The sequence below is a fragment of the Dermacentor silvarum genome, chromosome 1 (genome assembly GCF_013339745.2).
Source record: "Dermacentor silvarum isolate Dsil-2018 chromosome 1, BIME_Dsil_1.4, whole genome shotgun sequence".
NCBI classification, from domain to species: domain Eukaryota; kingdom Metazoa; phylum Arthropoda; class Arachnida; order Ixodida; family Ixodidae; genus Dermacentor; species Dermacentor silvarum.
In genome coordinates, this window is record NC_051154.1 from 129,451,973 (window position 1) to 129,479,228 (window position 27,256).

General features: G+C 43.2%; 2 protein-coding genes across 2 annotated transcripts in view; both read left to right on the forward strand.

Annotated features, from left to right (window-relative positions):
- The window catches only part of LOC119436021 (syntaxin-16-like), a 32,357-nt gene extending 12,615 nt beyond the window's left edge, over positions 1-19,742 (forward strand). The window contains 4 exon segments of the mRNA XM_037702749.2: positions 2,026-2,191; positions 10,068-10,162; positions 14,358-14,504; positions 16,541-19,742. Of these exon segments, the coding sequence (XP_037558677.1) occupies positions 2,026-2,191; positions 10,068-10,162; positions 14,358-14,504; positions 16,541-16,723 (591 nt within the window). The 3' untranslated portion in view covers positions 16,724-19,742.
- LOC119436024 (cytochrome c oxidase subunit 4 isoform 1, mitochondrial) overlaps positions 1-27,256 on the forward strand; it is a 480,308-nt gene that overhangs the window by 298,891 nt on the left and 154,161 nt on the right. The gene's annotated exons all lie outside the window — the stretch shown is intronic.

Genomic DNA, 27,256 nt, shown 5'->3' on the forward strand with positions numbered 1-27,256 from the left:
GTCTCTTCACTATATGACTTCACATGGCATCAAGCCAGTGCCCTTCACGCCTTTCAAACCTCTGCAAGCCCATCAGACCATTTCTTCAGCTTGCATGTTGATGGTTGTTCCAGTAATAGATACTTACACTGTGGTACTTCAGACCAGTGGCTACGAGCACAAGAGTTTCACCATGCTCCGGGACTGCCTGACCCCGAGAATTGTAAAACCATGGTTGACAGATCTTGCATTTCTGTTTAAAATAAGTGCATAATTGACACCGTCATGGGTACTGACACAGATATTTGTTGCATGACAAGAAGTTATACTGCCGAGGATGGTACTTCTGCTGCTGAGTGGAAATTTTCTAGTGGAAGATAAAACTCTCCCAGTGAAGGCACCGTCTGGATCATGAAATCTGCCTACCTGCAGGCCTTCAAGTCCTGCTCTTCAGAGGAGCTCATTAGCTTCTGTAAGAAAGAACCAAAAGTGTCAAATCAATGCATGGTGACATGAATGAACCCACCGTGGTTGCTTAGTGGCTATGGTGTTGGGCTGCTTAGCACGAGGTCATGGGATTGAATCTTGGCCACAGTGGCCGCATTTCGATGGGGTTGAAATGCAAAAACACCCATGTACTTAGTGCACGTTAAAGAACCCCAGGTGGCAGTAGCGCACCCAGGATCTCTGCTAGGGCGGGGTTGACAGTTTGCCAATACCATCTAAACAGCATTAATTTCGATTTCTTCACGGGAAATTGTAAAAAAAATGCGCTTTTTGCGAGTGTGCAGACGATTGCGCGTCTTGCATCTTAGTTGCAGCACTCAAATGCGTAAGGGAAGAAAATGGGTTAAACAAAAGGGGGGGTTAAGTCGGCCTCAGGGGGGGGGTTACAACCCCCGAATCCCCCCCCCCCCATCGGTGCGCCACTGCCAGGTGGTCTAAATTAATCTGGAGTCCCCCACTATGACATGCCTCATAATCATATGGTGGTTTTGGCACGTAAAACCCCATAATTAAAAAAAAAACATGAATGATAGTGTCTGGGTGCACATACTGAAATTCAGAGAAGCAGATGGCATTGTTAACTCGAGGATTTTCATTGCTGCAGTCGTAGCCGTGGTGCAAGCATCAAGGGCATCACTTCTCTCAGAGTTTTGTGGGACTCTTGTATAGGTGAACCTTGGGCACTATGTTGGTTTGTGGGAAATGTGTCGTGAAGTGCAAGACCATGAAGACTGCCTGGGCATCTCAGAAGTCTTTGAAGCTGTCAAGAATAACTTCCTGAAATAACTCAACGGGAATATAGCTGAGTACAAGACTCGTGGTGAACTTCTGCTCAACTGGTACTAAAGTGGCGTCAAGCTCAAGGTGCCAAATAGTTTTGGGTTGGTGCATTAGGTGACCAAAAGGAAGTCACCATTTTGTTGGGTCAAAATGCCTTCTGGAGATCTCCTGCCTGAGAAGGCAGGAGATCTCCAGAAGGCATTTTGGCAGAAGCCATCAGACAAGTGGGATGGATGCCGAATTAAAATTTCTGGCTGAATAAGACAACTGCCTCAGTAAGAACACTTGGAGCCATGAAGACGGTCTTTGTTCCTAAAGTGGAAAACTATAGAAATTGCACAGGGGGCATCAATCAATGTGCACTATGCATTTTTTTAGGTTTTTTGCTCATTGCACAAAGAACATTTGAAGAAGCTGGCTGAAAGCACATGGTGATCAAAAAGGCTATTACAGACTTCTTAAATTAAATTACAACAAGTATTAAAATATTTGTTTTACTCTGGAGGAGTTCAATCTTTATACCAGAATCAGGGGATCAGCAGTTGTCCATTAAAAAAAAACAAAAATAGGACAAACCTTTTGTTTTGTACACCTTTAGGGGTAAAGCATATGTGCTGTTGGGAGATGGAGGTGCTTATATTAGGTATCTTCTTTGTATAAAAAGAAGTCTGCTGATGAATATGCAAATGACTAACTCGCTTTCTTTCTGGTGTGGTGGTTATTCTGCACATCTACAGCACTTGTACACTGCTTTCACAGCTTTTCAGTCATTGCCAGCAACTGCTGTCTGTAATCCAGCAAGGAGTGCGGCATGGCTCCAATGCCAAGGAGGCTCACTTGGCACAGAATGTGGTGCGTTCTGTGGCTGGTTCCCTCCAGTCACTCAGCACTAGCTTCCGTTCTTCTCAGACAACATACTGCAAGAGTGAGTCTTATGCCCTTTCTCAATGTACTGTTTTTAATGCATTAGCATACTTAGGGTACTTCACACCCTTTCCGGGGGCTATGTATCTGTCTTTCTATCTAGGTTTGTTTGTATTTAACTGTTTTCCCGCCTACCTGGGTCACTTAGTAGTTCCTAGTCAAATGGGTAGCTCATCAGGCTGTTGTGCTGAGGTAACAGGGTTCGAAACCAACCATTGGACCAACTTGGGTCACCGAGTATGTAGCAATGTATACATATGTGCCAACTCTTCAACAAACCTCTTTCAAGCTGGCATGGATCACTGTAGATGAGGGACTGGGTAAGTACCGCTGTTCAAAGAGACTCATTGCATGACACACTGGTGCGTGCCATGCATCTCGGAGGCCACATGCAAGCTTTGCAGCGGTGGCACTAGGTTGCGCTGAGTGTTCTTAGCGAAGCGCTAAATAGGAGTCCCGCTGCAGTACACGCCTCATACATAACTCGGTTTGACGGTGGCAATATGTTGTGTTGCTATATTGATTCAATGCTAACACTACCGTCGACAGTCATTGTGAGATGGGTTCTGCTGCAGTTTGTTAAATTTTGGAGCTTTCTGGATCTGCAAGTTGTCATAGTAAACTTTCTTGATGACAAGTTTTCTGTATAAAAGACTTAGCATATGTCTGGGATTAGCCCTTAGAAAATTGCAGCCATTAGGTTTTTCCTGGGTAATAAGTAAATTCATACAAGTACACTGGTGTTTGTTCATAATCGTCATAATTTGCTCAATTAACTTTGTGAATGTGTGCATATATCAAGAATTGCTTTATAAAAAATTGTAGAACTCACAAACGACAGCTGATGACAACTTTTCAGGCTTGTTTAGAGACTCATTAGTTGAACTGTTGTGATGAAACCTTCTGGGAGTTTTCACTGTAAGGAAGAAGAAGTGCGTCGTGTAGAGCTCCGCAGCCGTATCACCAGCGCTACTGAAGTGGGGCTCGGTCAATTTCGTGGTGTCATTCCATTTGTTGTTAAAACTCACGCGTTCGTATGAGGATAGCCAGTCATCAACGTCGTGGTCATCAGCACCGCTAAAGATGGGAGGGTCCCGCTGACGGAGTGTGCCGGGGCATACAGAGGACTGGGGAGCAGGTGGTGGTAAGCTCGTGGCGCTTGCGGAGGTCATGATGGCAGGGAGGATCCGGCTGCGCAATTCCAGGATTACAGGATACCCAGCAAACCTTCACCAAATATGGTGCTCTACACGACGCACTTCTTCTTCCTTACATCACATTCTTTTTTTTAGGGTCATTGCAACAGTCTGTGGAACTTTCAGTGACTATGTGCAGTTGTACCTGCCTGACTTATGCATAAGCATGTGTGGAGGGGTACTGTCAGAACAAAGTTCAAATCATCATCATTGTGCTACTTCATGTCCACTGCCAGGACGAAGGCTTCTCCCAGCTGAATCTTATCTTATGCCTACAAATTTCCCAATCTCATCACACCACTTGGCTGTCTGTTGTAACCACCCAGTCAGTTACAAATACATATTTACTCGCATAAGAAACCCATGCTTTTTTGTTCCTAAAATATTTTTGCAAAGTTGGAGGGTGCGCACCGTTCATTATGCGGGGTAGAATGTTGAGGGTTTCCTTTTTTTACCATGGCCACCTCTAAAATGTAGGAGACACACGGTACTATTCCGTGTCCAGTGTGCCGGAACAGCAGCCAGATCTGAGGCATTTTGCGGTGCCTGATTACGATTACAATCATGATCACACGTCGAGTGTCCAATCTGGCACTACGACACAACAAAACACCTCAGATACAGCTGCCGTTCTGGCGCGTTGGGCGCCGAATCATACCATGTCACCTGCTTTTGTCGTACATCGGGCGTCCATCTGGTGCTATGGCACGGCAAAACGCATCGAACACTGAATTGTGCTGTATGTTTCCTACTTCATAGCAGCAAGTTCGGGGTGTGATCATTTTGCGAGGAAAAGAAAAAACACACTTTTTCGTTGTGAAAGTGGGGGGGGTGCATTTATTACGCGAGTGTGTTCATTATGAAAGTAAATGCGGTATAGAACACCAGTTAGTTGCTCTATGCATTACATGACCACCCCAACTCCATTTCTTTCTCTTGATCTGAACTGGAATATCAGCTACACCGATTCACTCTTTAATCTACAGTGCCTTACTTCTGTCGCTTAATGCTCCGCTTATCATTTTACTACAGAGTGAGAAAAGGGAAAGAGTAAATTAAAATAACCCTCATGTGGTGGTTATCCTAAATCACAATGCAGCATTTCTGTAGCCCCAAAACTTAGCATGTGGGCCTGAATCATGCCACTGTTTCATAGCCCTGGCAGACATGAAAATGCAAAGTGTGCTGTGGTTTCTCTTGATTTGTTTGTGGTTCATTTGCTGTCAAAAATGCAGGGTGTCTACCAACCGGGAAAACAGGGAATTCTCAGGGATTTTGAATATTCTGGAAAAACTCAGGGAAAACTCAGGGAATTTGTGCCTCTATCAGGGAAAATTACTGTAGGGATGGGCGAATATAGGGTATTGTCGAATATTTCATTGAATAATTCTATGTTCGTTATTCGCTTCGATTCGAATTCATGGATTCAATATTTTCGAATTATTCAGCGGTCCCGAATAGGCAGCCAAAAGCCGCGGACGGTCGGTGCACATCTCGGAGGCTATGCTTCACGTCATGGCTGACATACATCAACCATAAATCTCGAAGGCTATATGTTTTTGCATTAAAGAGCCTGAAATGTGCGACGCAGAAGAGCAGAAACGGCGCTAGCGCATAACCGAAACGAAGCGGCGGAGTCAGCATAGCCATAGTCAGCAGCGGAAATCGTTCGTGGATGGGCGCGTTATGTTAGCGCGCTCCGAACTCCAAAGGAGCACGCTCGAGTGCGCTCGAGTGCGACGCCTTCGGAGCTTAACTTAACGGCGATATTCGCCGACTGCTTTCGGGTTACTTTCGGGCGCACGAACGCGCCGTCTGGCGAATGTTATGTTGCTTCCGCAACCGCTATCGCATTGCGCGCGCTTTTTGAAGATGGCGCCGCCGATAAACACCCTCCTGCAGTTTTTGATAGACGATGAAGAGCTAGAAGAACTTGACGCGCAGCGACGGTCGCAGCAGCAGCGGCTTATGTATGCGATGCAAGCTGTTCGTGGTGTTCTCAGAGGTACCCTGTCAGAGGATTTATTTCTGCTCCGCGGTATGCTGACTGATGACTCATTGCCGATCGCAAGAGGACAGAAAGCCTTATGATCCGAGGCATCCAGGATTATGTGATCAACCTTGCGCCCAGATACACGTACACACAATTCAAAGAGCAGTGCCCCAACATCTTCCATGATACCATGAGGACCTGAAGAAATCATACACATGAACGTAGCGACGAGAAGGCGCCAAACTGCGACTGTTCGGTTACGTACCTGAGCGTCTGGCAAGTAATGATCGGGCCGTCATTTTCGGTTCGTGATAAGCTCAAACCGCGCCAACACGCGAAGTTCCCGATCATGCCTTGGAGCAGACGGCCGGCTGCGCAGCGGCGGCAGGAACGAGTGGGCAAGGAGCACGAACTTGCAAGTGGAAAGAGTCGGAAATACGTCATTTTTACGGAAGTCGTAGCAGGCGCGCGCTCTCGCGCACCGTCTCCAGGGTGGAGCGCGTAGAGCACGCTCCGTAATCACGCACCGGAAGTCGCTTTTTAACCGTTAAGTTTAAAAGAGCGCGCTCTGCTGGCTAGAGCGCGCTCGAGTGGCTCGAGCGCCTTAACTTAACGCGCCCAATGACAGCAACGACGGAACGCTTCGTGCCTATTTGTGCCTTTATTGCGTTTACCGCCGCGCATAACAACGCGTTGGCCGCGGGATTTCATAGTCGCCACCCATCATCGCGTCGATAGCTGCCGCGGTTTCTTTCGCAGCGGTTTCGTTTAGTTTCGTTTTGACTCAATACGCACGTCGGCCGCGTGCCTAAAGAGCTGCGTAGTGGCCATCCATGATTGCATAGATAGCGACCGCGATTTCGTCTGAAGTTGTTGCAGTGAACGGTAGTTTCGTTCTGACTCGGTGCGTGCGTCGGCCGGGTACGGTCACACTAGCGGCAAGTTGCCGTGCGTCAGCGCCTTGCCGCCAAGTCCACCGTGGCAATCGCGTCTCGCCGCGCGGCAGCGCGATATGATCTCGCGCGCTCTCGGAACGCGGATTCACCGTGAGCGAAAAGGGTGCGATCGGACAGCGTCCAGAAATCCCTCTGTAGAACCGCGAGAGACGACAATCGTCGATTGATAACCCGGCGCGGCGCGGCGGAGGTCCGGTTGCCATTGGCTCCGTGACGTCACCCTCGTCGCTCGCGGCACCCTCGGCAAGCCGTAACACCCCCGATTCCTGCCGCTTTTGCCGCGCGCGTCATGATGCGTTGCCGCTCGCGGCATGAAGCGGGCGTTTTTGCCGCTATTCGTGGCCATTCCCTTAAGCACCGCAAAGTCGCCGTTCATAATCGTGTCGATAGCGGCCGCGGTTGCGACAAGCAGTTGTTTCGGTTTGACTCGGGGCAAAGCTGTCGAGGATGAAGCGCACCGGCTACATTACGATGGACGTGCGATCCGTTGGCGTTGAGCTTACTGGCGAAAAAATTATCGGGATGTGCGCGCGGTAGTGCAAAGCGTGTCGCTAATGATGGCGCGCGCCGCAGCCGTGCTGCGAAGGAAGTCGCGAGGCTTCGATCGCCGCTGCGAGAGCCAATCAGTCACGAGATGACGAGAATTGCAGCTTCCGCACTGCTTTTGTGCTAAATAGCGAAAAGATTTGCTCATCCATTATACTAATAAAATCGTGCTGACGTAGTAAGCATTTGCTTATTGTTTTCTGCATATCCTGATAATTCGGACATTTTTTTTTTTTTCAATCCCGTGAAGTTCGAATTAACTAGGTTTTACTGTAATATGTGATATATACTGTTCAAACTATTCGATTCGAAATTATTTGACCAAATCACTACTCGCTTCGAACCACAAATCCACTATTCGCCCGTCCCTAAATTAGCTGTAATTTAATTGAAAGGGAACGAAAGTTGCGGTAATGGAGGGAGGGAGGGGGGGCGACGTTTAGCTGGGCCACCAAATGCGTATTTATATAAAAATGTGGTGAGGCGAGAAGGTGGTAAAGACTCCGGACGCTGCTCGACGAGTGTCCCGTTCTGATGTCGTCGAAAACTTCCGAGCCGCCCCCAGAGGCACAGGCAACAGTCACCAGCGCCGTGCGCGTTCGGTGCGAACGCGGGCAAAACGCCGACGGCGTCGACAACAGTTCGGCGCATTGCTGATGCTGCAGCATGTCTAAGTTTATACAGCTGATCGATAAAACTACTACCCTTACTCAGTATAGCTCTCTACTAATTTGCTATCGCAATTGATGCTTCGCATTTTTTTTAACATGCTTACTAAAGAGTGACAGCATCAGGCAACATGGTGTCAGCCCATCTTGATGTAAAAGAAAGTTCCGTTTCACTCAGGGAATTTAGCAAAATCACTCAGGGAAAACCTGGAAAACTCAGGGAATCTGAAAATGTCAACTTGGTAGACACCCTGAAAATGTCTTGCCAGCATTCCCGCTCACTCGCCAGTAAAGCCTTGACCCAGGCCTAAGGAGCCCAGCCATAAAATATCTATATCCAGTAGATACAACATTACTTACCATATTGTTCAGCCTATTTCAGATATACTTGTTTAATAAATAAATTGAAAATCTTGCTGTATTACAACTCTTGTGGCATATCAAATTTTATAAAGGCTTCTTGTTTGGTCAATCGATGAGGTTTAACATCTTTTAGCAACACAGGAGCTTTGAGATGCTGCGATGAAGGTCTGCAAGTTCACTTTGACCACCTGGGGTTCTTTAATGTACACCAAAAGCGCAGTATACAAGCATTTTTGCATTTTGCCACCATTAGAATATGGCTTTCATGGCCAGTACTTATGCCTGTGGTCTTGTGCGCAGCAGCAAAGCATAACTTTTTTCTGTATACCTGGTATCTTCCCTTAAGTGTTTCAAGTCGGAAAATTGCCAGATCTAGTGCTTTAAATTGCAGAAGTATGCCTTCTAGAAATTTTCTTTTTTGCATTTATTTGCTACCCAATGAAACCTGCAGCATTATTGATAAGGGCATTATAAGTGAAGATAATGGTCACCTAATTCTTTTTCTTTCAGGTAGGCACAGTTTCACTGGCAAGGATCACTGTGTGACATCCTGCTTTTTGACATCCATATTAAGTGCATGCATCAGTGTGAAAAAGTCTTGCTAACAAAATTTTTTGAAGTGGTGCTTTGTCAAAGTTGAAGCTATACCATGTCATACTAACAAAGTTTTTGAAAAGCCAGTGCTACCCAATGGTCCCCTTATCTATCACATTTGTTTTTGTTTCTCTTACTATACTTCTTATGTGGTAAACTATACCCACTGCTGCTCCACTGTAGCAGCTCAGCAACTGTGGCGTTCTATAGCCCAGCACAAGGTCGCAGGTTTGAATCCTGGCCACACCAGCTGCATCCTGATGGAAGCAGAGAGCAAAGATGTCCATATTCTTAGATTTAGATGCATGTTAAAGGATCCCGGGTGGTCCTCGTTCTAGAGGGCTCAGCTACCATGCCTCTCGTAGCCCAGGTGTAACTTTGGGACATTAGAAATCGGTGATAGTTAGAGTAAACTGCCATAGCTTCAAAGCTTATGTATTGTGCAGTGTATGTTGTAAACCTTTTTGTGACAGTTTATTTTTTAGTGCATGCATGTCAATATCATACAAGTTGAAGTTGTCTACATCAGTATTTTAAATGAATTTTTCTATTATGTGGTGCACATGGTCATCGCTCATTCAAATTACTTCAGCCTACTATAATTTGAACTTCACACAAATTTCTGCACACAGTTAACAGGATCCCTAGCTCTATGTTTGTCTCGGGTTTATCAACTGCCATACAAGAGAAAAGTTAATGCAGCACAGAATAGTAAAATTATTCTTAGTTTGCAATTATAATTGCGAACTAATTAGTAAGGTACTAAATGAGATGTTGTTGGAGAAAATTACATATCAGGTAGTACAGTAAGGGCTATTATGGGCAAATGAAACCTGAACAGGGAAATTCAAGTCAGAACAGTGAAGTCAAGATAAGTGCTTTTGGTAGGGAGCATGTTAGTGTTTTCATTGCGACTTCATGCAATACACCATTCCTTTTGGAGGAAAATGAATTGCATCCTTAATAATATTCATCAATGAAATGCTTCCATTTTTTTAATTTAATTTTAAATTTGCCTTTTCACATTTTGTTTGTCCGTAATATATTACATTTTGCATAGTATAGTAGTCTGGAATGCGGTGCAGCAAGAACACTTTACATCAAATTTTATTTAACAATGATTGTGCTACTTGCATGATGTTGAAAGCACACTCTGCAACATGCCAGTACACGACCTAGAACACTATCATGTAGGAGAAGCGACAATGTTCAAGAGAGCGAGAGACTGAACTTTATTCAGAACCAGCAGTTTAGTCGGCTGAGCCTAGGCCTCCCACGATGGGACATCGAGGTCTTGCCTCTTCGCCGCTTCGTAGGCCTGCTGGGTAGCCCAGAGTTGGTCGTCTAGATGGGAGCTGCGCAGGGCGGCGTGCCATCTCGACGAGAGGGTCACGGTATTAAGGTCTGGGTATTGATGTTTGCACTCCCATAGCCTCTGGGGGAATGTTCAAGAGAGAAAAAAAATAACTATTCAATACTTTTTTTTTGAAATACTCAGAGTACAAGTATTGTAGTTTCCAGTAATTCTAATTTTGATCTGCTTTTTACTTCTTTTCTACAGGGCTGCAATCAAGAGAGGAGCACTCGAACAAATTTTTCGACGTTCCATTTTATATGGAAGAGACACAGCTTTCTCCAGAAAGATTTGGAGGAGATGTATGTACATGTTGTATGTGCAGCTAGCAGCTGTGCAGTTGGACATATTATAAATATTGGACGTGCCTGTGATGCTGGATTGGAATATCATGACACATCTCTTAGCACTTAAAATTTTCCCTGCATGTATTCAGCGAGTTTAAAAACCTCACTCACCGATAGTATCACAGCCTTGACGCGTCTTTAAACATGGTAGAGAAACTTCGCAACTTATGCATGGTTTGCTGCTCATTTGGCAGTGTAGTACTACAAGTGAGCTTGATTGTTACCACATATGCAGCGCTCACTGAATTTGTTTCAACTATCAATTTAAAACTTAGCATTCATCTTTGGAAGCTTTTACAACACTTCATAAGGCTTTTCGGAGTCAATCTTGTGGGTATGGATCAGATTGAGTTTTTTTATTGGGCTTCAGAAGTTATTTGGAATCCATCAAAGAATTAGCATTAGTTTGGTGCGGGCCTCTCACATGATCAGTATCAAAAATTTGTATAATGTACAAGCTTTAGTCAGACTTCAAACTTTGTATTTGATAGCACGGACACTTACAAGCATTTTTTAATGCGTACGCATTCTTTGGCGAGTAACCCAGCCCTGTCATGTGAAAAGTGTAATGCCTTATATCTGCATAAAAATGCGTAATTGTTATATTAGTGTAAATGTAGATTATTGGTAGCTTTATAAGTGATAAGGAACAATTGAAAAAAAAACTCGCGACACCTGTGGTGACACCGCAGTCGTCACAAGTACGTCACGAGTTACGCCTGCGGCTGAAAGGATGTTCCACATCCGCCCGTAGGTTTGTGAGTGGTGGCGCTGGATAACACTCCCAGGGTTAGTTCTAGTTGTAAAAACATAAATACCCCAGAAAGCGGATGGGAAAACAGCTCCACGGTAGCTCAATGGTCAGAGCATCGCACGCATAATGTGAAGACGTGGGTTCGTTCCCCACCTGTGGACAGTTGTTTTTTCATCCATTTTCATTTCCATTAATTTATCATTTCTTTAATTCAATTAGTAAGTACAAGCAATTTCCCCTATGTTGTCCTTGGTATCATTGTTTGTTGGCTTCTTATGATATGATTAATAAAAATCGGGCCCCTCGATTCCCTTTCTTCTCGTTCATGACCTAGTTTGGTACATGACTTGAGAAAACGAACAACGCTAAAAACGAGGCCAAACATAAACAAGACAGCGCACTACCTGTGCGTTTTCTTGTTTGCAGGCCAGACTTGTTGCAGCCCAGATCTTCAAGTGAGTGGTACAGCTACGTACGGAAGAGGGCGGGTACTATTTTGCAAGTCACCTATCACTCAATTGCACTTTCGGTGTTGTGGGCATGCTATATTATTCTAGATTTAAATATAGAGGAACAAAGCTTTGCGCTAGAACTTCGATACTATCATATGATGCAAGTTTCACTCACTTTCGGTGACCTTCTGTCCGACTTGTTTGAAAAAATGTTTGGAAGTAACTTGCGATCATGGCATTGTAATCATCACGCGACGCATATTGTTATTTGATCACACTCGGGAATTGATGTCAGACGGTCCGAAGCAGGGCTGCTTCCTGTTTAGAAGCCTTTGTGAAAATTACAGCATTCATAGCTCGCAGTAAAATTAGGGCCAGTAGCTCCGAGAGATTTGAAAGTGTCGCGTCTCCTGACACCCGTCTATTCTGAAAATTGCTGAGACATTTAGTTAGGAAGAGCTCTCCGCAGCAAGCAGCTCGTTACGATGGGGTAGGTGTGCCTCAGCTAGGCGACTGGCCACGGCCGTCTGGTGTTGAGCGATCGAGCAGTGACGAGACACTCTCTCTATGCCCATAATTATCCGCCGATTTTGTTCTTGATGCCTTTTCTGTGCACCCTCCCCCCCCCCACCTCCTCGTATCCATCACCGCACTCCCCTTAAAATTCTTTTCCATTAGTCACTGTCGCACTCTTCAACATTCACTGAATTGTTGAATGGCGAGGCTAGCATTCCTATACTTCTGTTTCTGCGTGGACTTCGAGACCATTCACCTACCTGCTCTCCCACCTGTTTGTTGTGGTGGTTTCTTAGCTTCCCTGGCCCAGCACCCCCCATCCTTGATATATTTTGCCATGCACAAATCAGCGTTCTGTAGGTCTTTCTTCTCCCGTTTATTGGCTTGTTTTCATCCTTAACAGTGTGTACAAACTAGCCTAAGAAAGGGGGAAAAAGAAGAAAAAAATAGGAGGGGGGAGGCTGCTTAAGTGCGTTTCCTAGACAAGCAAGTCGCAATATTTTCGGAATGCTTTTCTTCCGTGCAGCTTGGTCGACGATTAGGTCAAGTACTAGAAATGAGAAGCTCTTCGACGACACGAAGGCCTAGTGGGGAGCAACGATGCCCCCAAGTTTTATGCACGCATTCGTCCCATCTTTATCTGTGTGTCTTATGGTTATGCAGTTATGGTTAGCAGTTATGGTTAACACAATCCGGAAGGAGGTAGAGGCGGCATTGTTCTGTGCTGGGGGAGGGTATCGCCCCCATGACAAGTGGCAACCCCCCCACCCCTCTCCCAACCGCCACTAGTCCTCGCCTTGTTTTACCATTCCAGCTTTCCCTTTCATTCATGTTGCTCTTTCAGAGCTCACCTCTTGAAACTTTCTGTTCCATGGGAAAGGGGGAGGGGTTTCGACATAAAAATTTCGGGGGGGGGGGGGTTCCACCCTCCCCAAACGCCCTCCCCCCTAGCTACACCAATGATCTCAAGGTAGCAGTTACTCTTTTTATTGTAACCTGCCATGATGGTTTGGTGGTTATGACATACTGCTCTTGAGTGTGATGTCATAGATACAATATGGCCACAGCAGCTGCTTTTCAATTGAGGCAATATGCAAAAATCCCTCTCTGGTGGAATTTCTGTGCACTTTAACATCAGGCACTCAAAATCAGTCTGGAATTCCCTGCTGCAGTGTCTTTCATAGCTTGTGTGTCGCTTTGTAAGATTAAGATAAATCTGTCCAAATATGGCGGATCAATCCAGTGAAAGCCCCCAAGGTGGAGGAAGGTTGATGAAAGAGAATATTGTCATCCACCCAACTGTAGCACAAAGCTACAAAGGAAACCCTTATGGGTTTCTCCACTTTTAATTGTGAACCTCAAGCATGTTCCTCAAGGCTAAGCATGAGCCATAACTGCTGTATCACGCTAATACTCCAGCTGATGAGGGCTGCAGCGACTGGTAGCATTTTTCATTGGGACAGTTTAATTGCCAGTTGACGTCTTATATAAGTTCTGGCAAAAATATATATATATATATATATATATATATATATATATATATATATCTATTAAAGCTTAGTACAACCTCTCGGTTTTCTTAGTGTAAATAGTACCCCTGAAAGAAGTACAATTTTAGCTGATGGGTTAGATTAACAAGAGTTTTTCTATGCAGCTGCTGAAGGTTCAGAAAAAGTGAAGCAGTGAGTTTGTAAGTTAACATGTTCAACTGCTGCATACTTTCCGAGTGGCTGCTGTATGAAAGTGTTGATATATAACAGACATTAATAAAATACTAACCAACAGACAGCACATTGCATCTGCCTAAGTAAAAAAAAAATGAAGTACACTGTATGTAGCTGTGGTTATAATTCCTGTTTTGTCATTTTTTAATGGAAGGTACCTTTATAGGGACATTTCTCGGTTCCGATTCTTATTTATTCCTATAGTTTGTCACATTCAAATTGTAGAGCATCATTGATATGGGTGAAACAAAATTAAGTTTATTTATATGCAGTGCTCGTTTTTGCCAGGAATCTTCAGTTTAACACTTTGCCATGCCATATCATTGCTACCAGCAAAAAATGCATTTAAGAATATTTGTCTGCTGGGAAACTTGTGCTGGCAGTAGGGCTGCAGTTGCTTGTAATGGTATTGCTGTATTTTTATGGGAATAGAATATGTGAAGTTTTTCTGGAATAACAACTCTCAGGTTGAGAAAAATCTATTCTCTGCCGAGGTGGTTATCTTCAATAGGTTTGGGGCACACATGCATTTTAGAGACATGTCACAGTAAGCTATCCTCACTCTATGTGTGTGTGTTTCATTAAGAGGTGACAACAAAGAAGCACCCTTGCTCTTTGCTCTTTTTCCAATATAGTGCGCCTCAGCCACCATACTGCTAAATTTCCAGCTACAGCACTTTTTTTTTTTTTTTTTCACACTGCAGCATCAGCTTCAAATTGAAGACCAACTGTTCCTGGAAGACAACACAGAAATGGTGCAAATGCGAGAACGAGAGATCAACAACATCTTGCGGTCCATCACAGAACTGAACACCATTTTCAAAGACATTGCCAACATGGTGGCTGAGCAGGTGCGTCTGTATTTTTATTGATGCAAAATTTTTATGAGCTGAACAATTCTTGGTCTTTTGTGTAAAACCTCTGGTTAGTGTTAATTTCCTAGCTCTTTTTCTTCCTTTTACAGAAATGTTACATAAACAGTAACAGACTCTTCCAGCACTAGGTTTGCTGAAATGTAAGAAATTTGAGTGCTGCGCTGTATCGGTTACTTTGCCCCAAGGTACCAAGCCTTTCCAAAGGTGGTCTCATAATTATTCAAGTTATGCTTACTGCTCAGTATGGGGAAGTATGCTTGGCTGAAAAGTATGTAACTGATGATTTTATACACTTTAGATGTACAGAGTATCATGCACCACCAGAATTTGAAGGGCCATAGATGCTTACATTTTGTTTTTTCTTTTTGAACAGATAAAGTTATTTACATGTTATGCTTCTCTCAACCATATGCCTCTTCTAATTTTACACTGTCAAGCATTTCATATTCATCTATAGAACTTGCAGTTGTTTGAGTGTGTTATATCTAGAGAATTTATTAAATAGATTGAGCATCCTATAGCATTTTTATGAAAATAGCAGGGAAACCAAAGTGCACAATGCCGATGTGGTGCAAACTTGAGCTATTCGCATAGCTGGGAGAGTGATTAATTGAAAATCTTCACATAGAAAAGGACTGGCTCGAAGACCTATATAGGGGAGCGGGGTAAATAGATTGGAAAGGAGATCAGAAACGATCGATGGTCAATCCCCACCTCGTGTGCGAAGTCCCAGAGGGACTGCACCGTTGCACGGGCTCGACCGTCACTGTTGGGAATTGTTCAGTGTTTAAAAGTCCTAATGCGTGGCTTGAGGTATTGCTGCCGGATGTCATTGTAGTTGGGGCACTCCCACAACATGTGTGTCGTCGTTGGTCGAACGCCTGTATGGCACGTCGAGCAGGTGACCGGTGTTGTAGGGGCGGCAGCATCATAGTCCAGCGAGTCCCCGGCGTTGTTGATTTTCATGCTGGCATTGTCCAGTTTCTCGCTGGCCAAGGTGTTACGGGGCGGGCCATTCTTGTAAAGGCAACCCTTCTTTCTCCTTTATGCTTCCTCTACTTTCTAGTCACGTGTTGACCTTGCACGCTGCGGCCACGGCGCAGAGGGAAGCAGCGGCGCTGTCCCAGGCCGGCCAACGAAACTGCCCACGCCGGCAAATGCCCGCTTCCCGATAATGGCAGAAAACGAAACTTCGGGGAGCTGGCGGCGGGCGCGCACGGTGACAGTCGAAAGTGAGGGAGCTACGAGGGAGGGCGAGGAGAGCCACCGAAGCGGCGGAGTTGCCGAGGCGAAATCCGCTTCCCTGCCGCCCTCCTCCCTCACATTCCGCGGTCTCCGCGTGCGCCCTTCGCCATGCCGTGCCGGCGCCGCCCGCTTCCTGAAGTTTCGTTTACTGCCGTTATCGTGAAGCGAGCGTTCGCCGGCGTTGGCAGTTTCATGGCCCTCGCTCGCTATGCGCGCCGTGATATTTCACGACTCGCACTCAAGATTCTGGTTTCAGCCTCACTGGCTGTTCGTTCGCACCACGTGCTCTTCTCTCCACTTCGTCTCTCTTTCTTCCTCGAGCACTCCTTGGGGCGCCCGTTTGAGGGGAGCGTTCGCCGTCTCCGCTGACTTCCATACTCCCAGGCAGCCGCACTGTAACCGGTATTTTGTTTCCCGCAACTGCACTATAAGCAATACGTGTATACATGGAGTGCTGTGGGAAAATTAACGGGAGTCTGAAAAGACCGCACTATATCCGGTCTTGCACTACTATAAGCGGTTGCGTTATAAGTGGTCTATACTGTAGTATGTCTAGGCAAGTGTCTATAGACGGTTTTTTTTTTTTTACCCTTTTTTTATTCTTTGTTGCAAGTACAGATATTCAAAAATTCCCAATAGAAGGATCCGCTCACATTTGTTGGTTATTTTAAATCACTGTATTCAAATGTACACACAGTAAAATTGCCTTATTACTAAAGCACATTTTGCTTCAAATCAGAGACATTTTTATGCTTTTATTTTGACAGGGAACTGTGCTGGATCGCATAGACTATAACCTGGACACGGTGCAGACAAGGGTTCAGCAGGGCCTCCAACAGCTACAAAAGGCTGACACTTATCAGAAGAAGAATCATAAAATGATGTGCATCCTTGTCATGGCAGCCTCCACCATCATCCTCATTATCCTTCTCTTTGCATTCAAGCTGTAGACTGAAACAGTGCTGTGCTTTCCACTCATGACCTGCAGGTGACATCGAAGACATCTCAGTGTAGGACAAGCCTTCATGCACCACAACAGTGTATGTGCTGCATTGCTCGGGAGCAAAGGTGTTACCTGGTTCACAATCATGTTATTTCTTGAAACTTAGTGATGTGACTGATGTAAATGTTGACTGAAACTAAGAAGAATGCACTATGTGATGCTAACAACATGCACATTTGCTCTTCATTTATTTTAGGGGACAAAAAAAACACCTGTGATACAGGGCACCTCCAGCTACTGGTGCTTACACTTAGCTGTGCTTGGTAGTGCGAGTATTTTATGCTTGTCACCATCTTTTTCGATGAACTGTTGCTGCCATTCATAGATGGGTGTTGGTCAAGTAATAGGTAGATTTCTTGTATGCACAAAGCTCTTTTCTCCTTGAGGTAATTTTGTATACATTTTCTTCACTTAGGTACTCCAAAGCATGGTTTGACTTATGTGCGTTATCACTGATATTTAAGGCCAGTATGAGCTTATTTTAATTAATCAAGCTATCTTTCTATGTTAACTCATATATCCCTAGTGCTCAACTTTTGGGATGACTATTTGTTTTATGACAACACAACCAACTTTAAAAATGGAAAAAATAGTGGGGTATACAACCTTGTGGGGTAACAAATTCTGCTGTTTTCCACAAAAACTTGTACCATCCTGCATTCAGAAGGCTAGACAAAAAAGTGGACTTGAAGGCTTGTATTAGTTTTTACAGACCTCAGATGTTTCTAGAATATTTATGTTCTATTATGAACACCAGCACTTACAAAGAGCTTAGTACTAATACCAGAAGCTAAGAAACCTTTTTGCAGTGACCATGTCTTAGTTTGTAGTTAATTTTTCTTTTGTTTGATTTGTATCACAGAGTCATGTCTGGCATGTTTTTTGTGCTGAATTTTCTTTTTGGCATTCAAATGACGCAGCAGCAGTACTGTAAGTATGCTGTGCAAGTTCACAGTGTCCAGGAAATGGAGCCATGAATAATTTTTTTGTTAATATGTGTAAATGTCCATTTAAATTACCCTAGTCTTCAAAGATCCAAGTTATGTTTTTATGATTGGTTTCTTGCATGCGTTAGTATTTTAAATGTGAGTGTCTGCACAGCTGTCGAAATAAGTGTATGCCATCAGCGAAAATGGAAATGCAAACAAGAAAAAGCTGATCAGAACGCCTGTTGCGTGGAAGTCTGACATGCAGTCTCTGTAGCTGGTTTCTAAGCATGGCATAGTCCCAAATGTAAGTTTTGGAGCTTTAATTAAGCCACTTTGTATTGCAAATGCAGACAGATCTGGAAATGCAATGACACATTCTAGTCATTTTTTACTTGTTTGCATTTTAGTTTATGCTGATACTAGTACACTTTTAGATGTACAGTCGACTTCCATTAAATCAACCCTGATGGGACTGTGAAAATTAGCTGAATAATCCAACACGTTGAATTAAAAGGAAAGGCAGAAAATTGTTCAAACTTGCAGCCTCTTTATTTCAAAATAATTCATGATCATCTGCTGTCATTTGAATTTTAAAGAATGTTTGAGATAGCTTGTTTTCCAGAACACAAGTGTACTTAATTAAATGCCTCTTCAGCATAAGCCTCATGCAAGAACTCATGTGGCATTGAGTTCAGCTTCTGCTGTGCACAGACACACCTATGTAATATCTCTGACAGAAACCGTGTAGCTTTTGTCATCGCCACCATTCATACTGCCACTACATGACACACAAAACAACATTGCTATTCATGGAACTCCGGATATCCACTTCTCTGTCAGTGTTGACAAAATATTCAATGGAGATGCTAGCAAGAACAGGTAAAAAATAAAAACGAAATCCATCTTCTGTGGAAATAGCATTCCATTCATGGTGTTAATGTATCTTTCTGTTATTCAGATCTGCTTGACCCATTCTGCTCTATTTCCTTTTTCCTCACTCTGAGTGAACCACTTGCTGCTTTGTCTAGCTCTTGCTTGTGCTGCTTGTGTATCAGCCAAGGTCAGACCATTCAATGTATGGCATTGTTAAAGGGCCCCTAAACAACTCAACAACTCTGAGCTTTAGGTAAATTCTTTATATAATGCCAGCTGTGTAGCAGTCTACAATAAACATAAAGTCACAAGAATTTTTCTAAAAGATGCCGTAATAGCAAAATTACAGGCACTTGTTGAATGACAACATGGCCGCCGTGGTTTCTCGCTCGCTTTCACTACTCTTCCCATAGGCTCCTCCTCACCACTTACTATCAACCACTCCATGCAGTGCTGCGAAAGCTATGGGTCGCATTACATGCAAATAAAATTTCCTTCATTGTTCACCCCTAATCACCCTCTGCGTGACGCCGACTGAATAGAAGCTTCACGGAAAAATCAGTGGTGCACAATGGGCGAGCCCCTCTATTTTCTCAGAACACGCAGTCTGTTCTCATCATGTTGGCACTCTCGTTCCTCGCCGACCAACCAATCAACACCTTTTACCCTGGTGACATTACATGCACGACCCTGCTGGCGTTTCGACATGCAAAAAAGACTGGAAAAGCCTGGAGAGGTGCATGAGATTGTTTTTTCAATTTATGACTTCCCTAAAGTGCATAGTGCTGCCATGTTTGGCCAAGATGATTGTCGCAGTATTCTATACATGATGCATGTGTTCATTTTAATGTGTTGAAAATGTCAGGGTGGTTTAGGGGCCCTTTAAGACAGAAAACAGAAAGCTTGGCTCATAAGAAGGCTGTGCCACCAGCTGGGACCTTCTGGCAGGATCAAATTAGTAAGTTCTTGAACAAGGGAAGACTGCTTATAACTGAATCAGCTTCAGCTTCATTTGTGAATATTAAAATTTTTTTAAAGTGCTGTTGGTCAAGACTGTGACTGCTTAGAATAGTGGGACACTTATGTTCTTGCTAATGCAGTATCGAAAATCAAATTAGTATGAGTCAGCTGTATCCTGTTACCCCTTTACACATGAAAGGACTCTAATTAAAGTGAAGCATGCAGAGAAAAGCTGCCAGGAAAGGCCCGTTTATGATGTCATTGGCTCTTCTTCCTCTGTCACATGACGGTTCTCAAATATTCTGAGTCATTTGAGCAAGCAGAATTCATGAGGCAGTATGTGTTAATAGGTGTGTTTAGTTACCTTTGCACTCATGACCATTACAGATGTAATTTTGAAAACTCGTGCAGATCCAACGCACATGTTGGGACCTATGTGAAACGAAGCTTGAGTAGAGCGATTAGTTAAACGCTTTACAGCTAGATGCATACTATTTGGTGATGACAGGTGTATGCACAGAAAAGTATGACACGTGTCAAGCAACATTTAGGGATTCTGTACCTCTAGTGTTACCGTGGGACATACCCATTCTGGAGGATTGGTCAAGAATGGACACACCCCCAGTGGCACATACCAAATGGCTAAATCAAAGAAAGTAAAGTAAAGAATTCTTGAAATATAATTAATCATTCTATTAACAAATCGGTGTGCTTAAGAGATATCTGAAGCAACATTATATGTACTTGTTTTATGTAGGAATTGTACATAGTCGGACATGCCCATTCTGGAAGATTCGCCAGGAACATAGTGGCACATACGGAGTGGTTAAATCAAAGAAAATAAATCAATGAATCTGTTGAATATAATTCACCATTCCATTAACACATCAGTGTGCTTTAGAGATGCCTGTGAGTTGACATTATATGTTCACATTTTATATAGGAAGTTAATTTGTTATGAGAAGAGAGCTTTCGAAATAAAAAAAAATTCGAAAAAAAAAAGAGAGCTGGACATATTGGGTCAGCATAAAAGGTTTATATGAGCCACTATATATGGGTACCTTGATATAGCCTTTGTAAATATCCACATATATATTCCACAAATACATTCGGAAAGGCAGTAGCCACGGTACGAAAAGTCTTGGAGGGTTCACAAAGAAAGCTTCGCTTTAATATGTGTAAAAGTACCAAAGTGCTTGTACTGAGATAGGCTTCCTTATTGTCTAGAAAACCTAACACATGCGAAGGGACATTTCACTTTCTGTAGAGTGTGAGAACCCAGCATTCTTTGTCTTTGCCATTTGAAATAGGAAGTGCATTTGTGGTTGCAATGGCCTCTGCAGGGGGGCGCAGAAATGATTAAGTAATTGTTTGTATTGATATGTAATTGAAGTGGAATTTCTGAAAACACTCCTGAAAATAAAAAAATTCATGAAAAAGGTGACAGATGGTAATAAAATGTTTGCCTGCATGTGCCTGGCTATCTCACTTTTTGCACTTCCTAACAATCTTTGCTGTGCATTCCCCTGCATTATATTGATGTGGCCAGTTGATTCACGCTTGATCTTCATCACTGCCATATTGGAAGAGCTGAGAATGCAAGGTTGGCGCATTACTTTAACAATGCTCCAAATAACTTGAGTTAAATATATTTTGCTTGGTGTATATTTATGCACATTATCAGTAACAAGAAACCTCTCAAGAAGCAAGTTTGAGCTTGTGTGCTGTTCATTTGTGCCCGTCCTCTAGACCAGTGAAAAACATGAGCTCCACTAGTTTTAATTGTGTCCTTCCCTCCCTAAATGTTGTTGAGATTTTGTCCCATTCGACTGAAACCCGTACTAAAGGCACGCAGGTTGAAATATATTTCCCTTGCATAACAATCTGCAATGGACATAGTGTTGGTAAGCTATTTTTCTACTTGTGTTCTTTTGTAATAGACATGGAAGGTTTGCTTTATCTATAAATCACTTTGAAACCTGCATGTACATACATTGTAACCTATGGTATTTACAGAACAAGCATAGAGACATGCTTTGTGCACAGCACATGCATTGTACCAGCTGCACTTTATGCTATAGGAAAGAAGCACTGGTACTCCACAGCTTTTTGCTGAACTATAAAAAGCTGACATTTTCTGACTTGTACATTTGCACCACAACTTATGTTTCCTGGGTAAAAATGGTGTGGACCTAATGTAATAACTTGGCCTTTAGTTACACATGCAATTGAATCGCACTTGTGGCAACATGGCTGTTTGGCTTTCTTCACACCAGATCTGAACTTGCTAGTGTCTTGCATGCACATTGCTGTCTGAAATGTTCACTTGCCTTTTTGTATGTGTGTGAAGGCTGTTCAGAAAGGTGTGAAACAATGGTGTCGTGATAGCTGTTGAACTAAAAACTGTTGAGGCTGAAAAATGTTTTGTGCTTGGAAGTGCAAGTTTCTTGCTCTCCTAAAGCTGCATTTTTTTCTTATAGTAACCAGCACTACAATCATGTTGAAATTTGCTTATTATCTGAGTCTTCTCTTTTGCATTGGAATCTAGGTAATACGCTGTGGATTTGATTGTTGCTTTGTAAATGCTATTACTCATCGGGGGTCAGTTAAAATTCATGGAGTCCACCCTTGAACCTCAGTGTAAATGTTTTTCACTGTACTAAAATTGTAAGTGCCACAAAAGTTGCAACATAAAAGACATGATATGTTGATGTGATGTTACTTCATGTCTTGCCTTTTCATTTACAGTCCTTTCTCTCCTGTGATTAGTTTTTCACTGCTCTAAGTGGAAAAACAAATACCATGGCTTCAATGCCTGTCACATCATAATGTGATAAAAATACAAAATAAGATAGATTAAACCTAAATCCTAGGTTTTTTTTTTTTTCCTGCAAAAAAAAAATTATTTGTGTGTAATCTGAGGCCATTCAATTGTACATTAAAATCATGGGCAAAAAATATCACTGGCTTCAAGCACAGCCAATAGCAGCATGCAAGTGCCATATGCATGACATCTGTATTTGTTGTCCACTGTACTCTGACAAATGCCACCTCATTTTCATTTAAGACAAAAGATCACAGGAAGGGGAGACTTACCCACTGCAGTAGCCCAGTGGCGATAACGTTGCACTGCTGAGCTCGAGGTCATGGGTGCAATCCCGTCTGCAGTGGCTGCATTTTGATGGAGGAAAAATGCAAAAGTGCTTCTGTACTTATGCTTATGTGCTCGTTTAAGAACCCCAGCTGGTCAAAAGTAGTAAGGAGTCACCCACTATGGTGTGCCTCATCAATTTTTTTTTTTTTTAAGCCGACACGCGTCACGTCGAGATAATTAACAAGCAATTATGTGTCGCGTGAAGACTCAAATGTATTGAACAGCAGTCAAACAAGTGGACTTGTTCGAAATCCTCGTCAGGACGAAGATGAGCTCCTTTGTCGAAACATTGGCTTTAACCTGAGATATCCCTTGTTTGACTGCTGTTGCATACCTAATTTATATTTGTTTGTTCCTGTCCCCAATGAATGCACACATAGTGCAGTACTCTCTCAGTAACTAAAATTTATTCATACATTAATTTCATAAATGCGAAAAATTCCAGGCCATCAAATCTCTCTCTCCTCTTTTTTTTTTGTACTTTATTATACAATAGTAGTTGAAGCCCTACCTACAGTGCAAGATGCATTTTACCCTAGGGGTGTTCGAATAGCAAAATTCGTATTCAAGAAAGGTTACCTTTGACTATCAAATCGAATACTGAATAGTTCCTATTTCTAAGTAAAGTGAAATAAAGGGTAGCATGGAGTTCACTGGGCGAAATAAGAGGGCTTTTTTATATATTAGTTTATACATGTAATGCCATTAACAACTGGATGTCAGGTAAACTGAGAAGCTTTTAAATAAAAAACAACTGGAAGTTCATCGTATATGGTGCACAGTGGCAGTAACTGTAATAACATTTTTCAGATCCATCACACATTTTGGAATCTATGAAGCGAAGCTTTCGTGAAGAGGTTAATTAAATGCTATAAAACTGTTCATATTCTTCAGCGTATTTTGCAGCATAGTGATTACTTGCCTGCCTGGCAAATTGGCAATATGCAAAAACCCCCACCATGGGGACCATGTGATCCACATGACCACAGATTACACTGTCTCGGGGATCAGCCTACCTTATTTTAGCTAGAAGCCAACTGAACAGATGTGCCAAATGCTGGGAAAGAAGGCATAACAAGCTTTGCTTTACTAGAGAAATTATGTGCTTTAAGGCATATATTTTTTGTACTGAGGATATTTAGGTACCGTTTGCTGTCTCACTGTGTAATTCCATATAAAACAGTGCTGGCCACCAGCACATCTCTAGGGGTAATATAGATCGGGCTACATGTAAGGTGATTCGTTACACAAGTGCTGTCCTGTATGCGAGATATTCCGCAAGACAGCGGCGGCGGCAGCCACATTAAGCAATTACTTTGCCTAAATTGAAATTTAATTAAAGGTAAGACCTATGCTTATTTATCAACTGTGAACTGCTGTACAGATCGAGGTGATCTGCTCCAAGCATTTGCTCAGGAACTGGTGTGTCTGCACAGCAACCGCAGCTCTCCAGCAGTAGCATAATTTGGAAAAGCCTCCACTTGCAGTGGTCCTTCTCCCTGTATACTACTGCAACTGTTGTTGCAACTGCCGCGCACCTGGCCGCTCGAGGCACTTTGCGTGTATTTGCGGGCATCTTTCACACTCGGAAAAACACTTTTATGTAGCATGTATTGAGCACCAGAAAGCTGTATTGGTAGTTTCTCATGTTGCTCTACAATTTTCTCATTGACACTTTTCATCTAATTATAATATTTGAGAAGTTGATTAATTAATTACGACTAATTATCTAATTAGGCGGAATGCAAAAAATACTCTGGGTATCTCCAAGCAACGGCAAACAGCATTACCTTGGTTCTGTCCAGCATTTGCATATTTTTAAATCTTGCTGCATGATAGTTGGGACACCCTGTATATATTGCAATGGGGGTGATTGCCTAGCAGCACTTGATCTAGCTTTGCAGTGGTACAAAAATAAACAAGTCAATTTGGGAGCTATGGCGAAGCAGCGAGCAAGCGCTGCTTCTCTTCTATACACAGTCGTATTCGGCGAGCCAGTCGTCGAGGTCGTCTCTTGTGCAGGGTAGCACTGCCAGATGACGCCAGGGCAAACGATGGCCATAGGTACGGGTGCAGCAGCCTGGGATGGTCCTGGATCATTCATCACATGAGCTGGTGGTAGCGTCCGGCTGCGGAGTTCCAGGATGTTGAAGAGAAACCCAGCACCTCCACCAAATGCAATGGGGGTGATTGCCTAGCAGCACTTGATCTAGCTTTGCAGCGGTAGAACTAAACAAGTCATTGGGAGCTATGGCGAAGCGGCGGGCGGTGCTGCTTTTCTTCTAGCTTCTTCTATACCTTTGCCAGCACTGTGGTCAGTGCCTTCAGTACAATAGTATATATATATATATGTGTGTGTGTGTGTGTGTGTATTCATGGGTGGAGTTAATGCCTTTTACATATAGCACATGCACGTGAGGGGGGATTGGCCAAGGTTTGCAATGGAAAAGTACGTAATGCAATGCCTTCCTTCCCAATAATTTATACATCTAATATTTGCTCGAAGCGATATCTGCAACTTCTTTTATACAAAGTAGTAATATGTTTTGCTCTCAAGTTCACTGAGTCTTCTTTGTCTTTATCGAAATGTAACCATTGCACCTGGATGCCTTATTATTTGTCAAAAGTTTTAACATAAAAAGAAAAAAAAAACTGTGACTAATGTATATGATCAGGCCTAGATACAGCAGAAACATGTACAGTGCTAATAATATGGGTGTCGCACTGTGCACTTTCGATCGTGATTGAGCCTGATCAGAATCGTACATCTCAGTCGCGATTGGCACCTTTAACGTGCACCCAATGTATGGCACACGGGCGTTTTTGCATTTTGCCCCCATCGAAATGCATCCGCCGCGGCCGAGATTTCATCCCGCGACTTAGTGCTTAGCAGCTCAACGCCCTAGGCACTAAGCTACCACGGCGGGTCACTATACTCGCGGACAACTTTCTGTGGCTATGAAGGGAAAGCTACGGAGGCAAAGCGTGCATAAGTGAGAGCGCTTCTCAAAAGAGTCCCGCATTTTAATTCACGTTAGTTTAAGCTGGGGAAGAGAAAACATAAACACCTTATTAACAACAGTTAAATAAGATCGAACACACCACAGAGTGTAAAGGTTTACTTATTTTGCGGCTTTTCCCTTCCGCATCTGTGCAAACGCAAAACCGTTGCACATGGAAGCTGCATCGATTCAGCGTATGTTCCGAGCAACCAAAAGCACTGTCAAATGCATGGAGGTAAAAGTTTTTTTCCTTCCTCCATGGTCAAACGCTGCTGGACCACTTGGCGCGTTAACACATGTGCAGCAGCCACACACCCGTAGCTTTCCCTTCATATAGCCACAGAAAGTTGCCTGCGAGTATAATCACAGTCAAGAATTTGATCCGGATCGGACTCGACTGCGATCGAAAGCAGCTGTGTGACACTGGTATAAAATACACGAGTATGCATATAGAATTGAGAAAACGAAGTGACCATTGCAAGGCTAAACAGTCACTTTTAATCACTGAGCTCTGGTGCCATCAAATTTTCATCTCGTCTAGGAGCCATCATCTAACCTGTGAAAAGTATATTGCAACATGATTTCTCTTTCTGCTGCTAATCAACACATTTACTTTACAAAATGAATGTTTGAGTGAATGAATATATTTAATAGAAGGTCCGACAATTGGAGTTGTCTTGTAACGTACAATTAGCAAACCCCCAGGCTTGTAGACGTCCTAAAATGGAATCGTGCATGGTGGAATCATATGAGTGTCGATGCTCCATCGATTTTTTTTTTTATCAGTGCAACATGTACAGCATTTCTTGCCACATTCAACTCCACCTTGGTGTGGAGTGTGGCAAGCATATGATCATGACTGCTGCCCCAATGGCACCAGTGTGCATTATAATATATGCCTACAAAAAAAAAGGAATAAGTGTCTGCCTATCATATATAAATGCATTTCTAATACTTAATCTGCATAGTTAAACAGTCCCCCTGATCTAGATAATTTTTATCAAACTGGTCATTTTAGATAGTGAGAACTTCAACAACATATGAAATCTTCACTTTGTCCATACAGGAAGGCCGCACCAAGAGGGTGAAATGTAGTCTGTGGACCAGAGCTTTTGGTTGGAAAATAGCCTTGAAGAGGAGCCGGCTTGCAGAATGTTGCACCTCGTCAAGGAAAAAAAATAAAAAAACTGAAACGCGAGCAGTTAAGAATAGCCATGAAAGCCTTTTACGCATAATTAGTACATAAAAGTGCTGAGTGAAATAGCTGTGTATCTGATTTCTAACAATTTAGTAGTCCCAAGTGTACCGATTGATGCATTAGCATTAGGAGTGTCAGAGTGGAAATACTATATGCAGCAGATCCAGCGAGTTGAAATCTATATACAGTGAAGGCTTGTGTGAGTGCATGTAGATAGTCTAAACACGAGTACATCACGCACGCACACACGTACACGCCACACACACACACACAAGTGCATGCGGGTGCACACAAATTATACCGACCATTTTGTTTTGTTTTCTTATACCGACCATTTTGTATAGTGAGTACGACGGACGCCTTG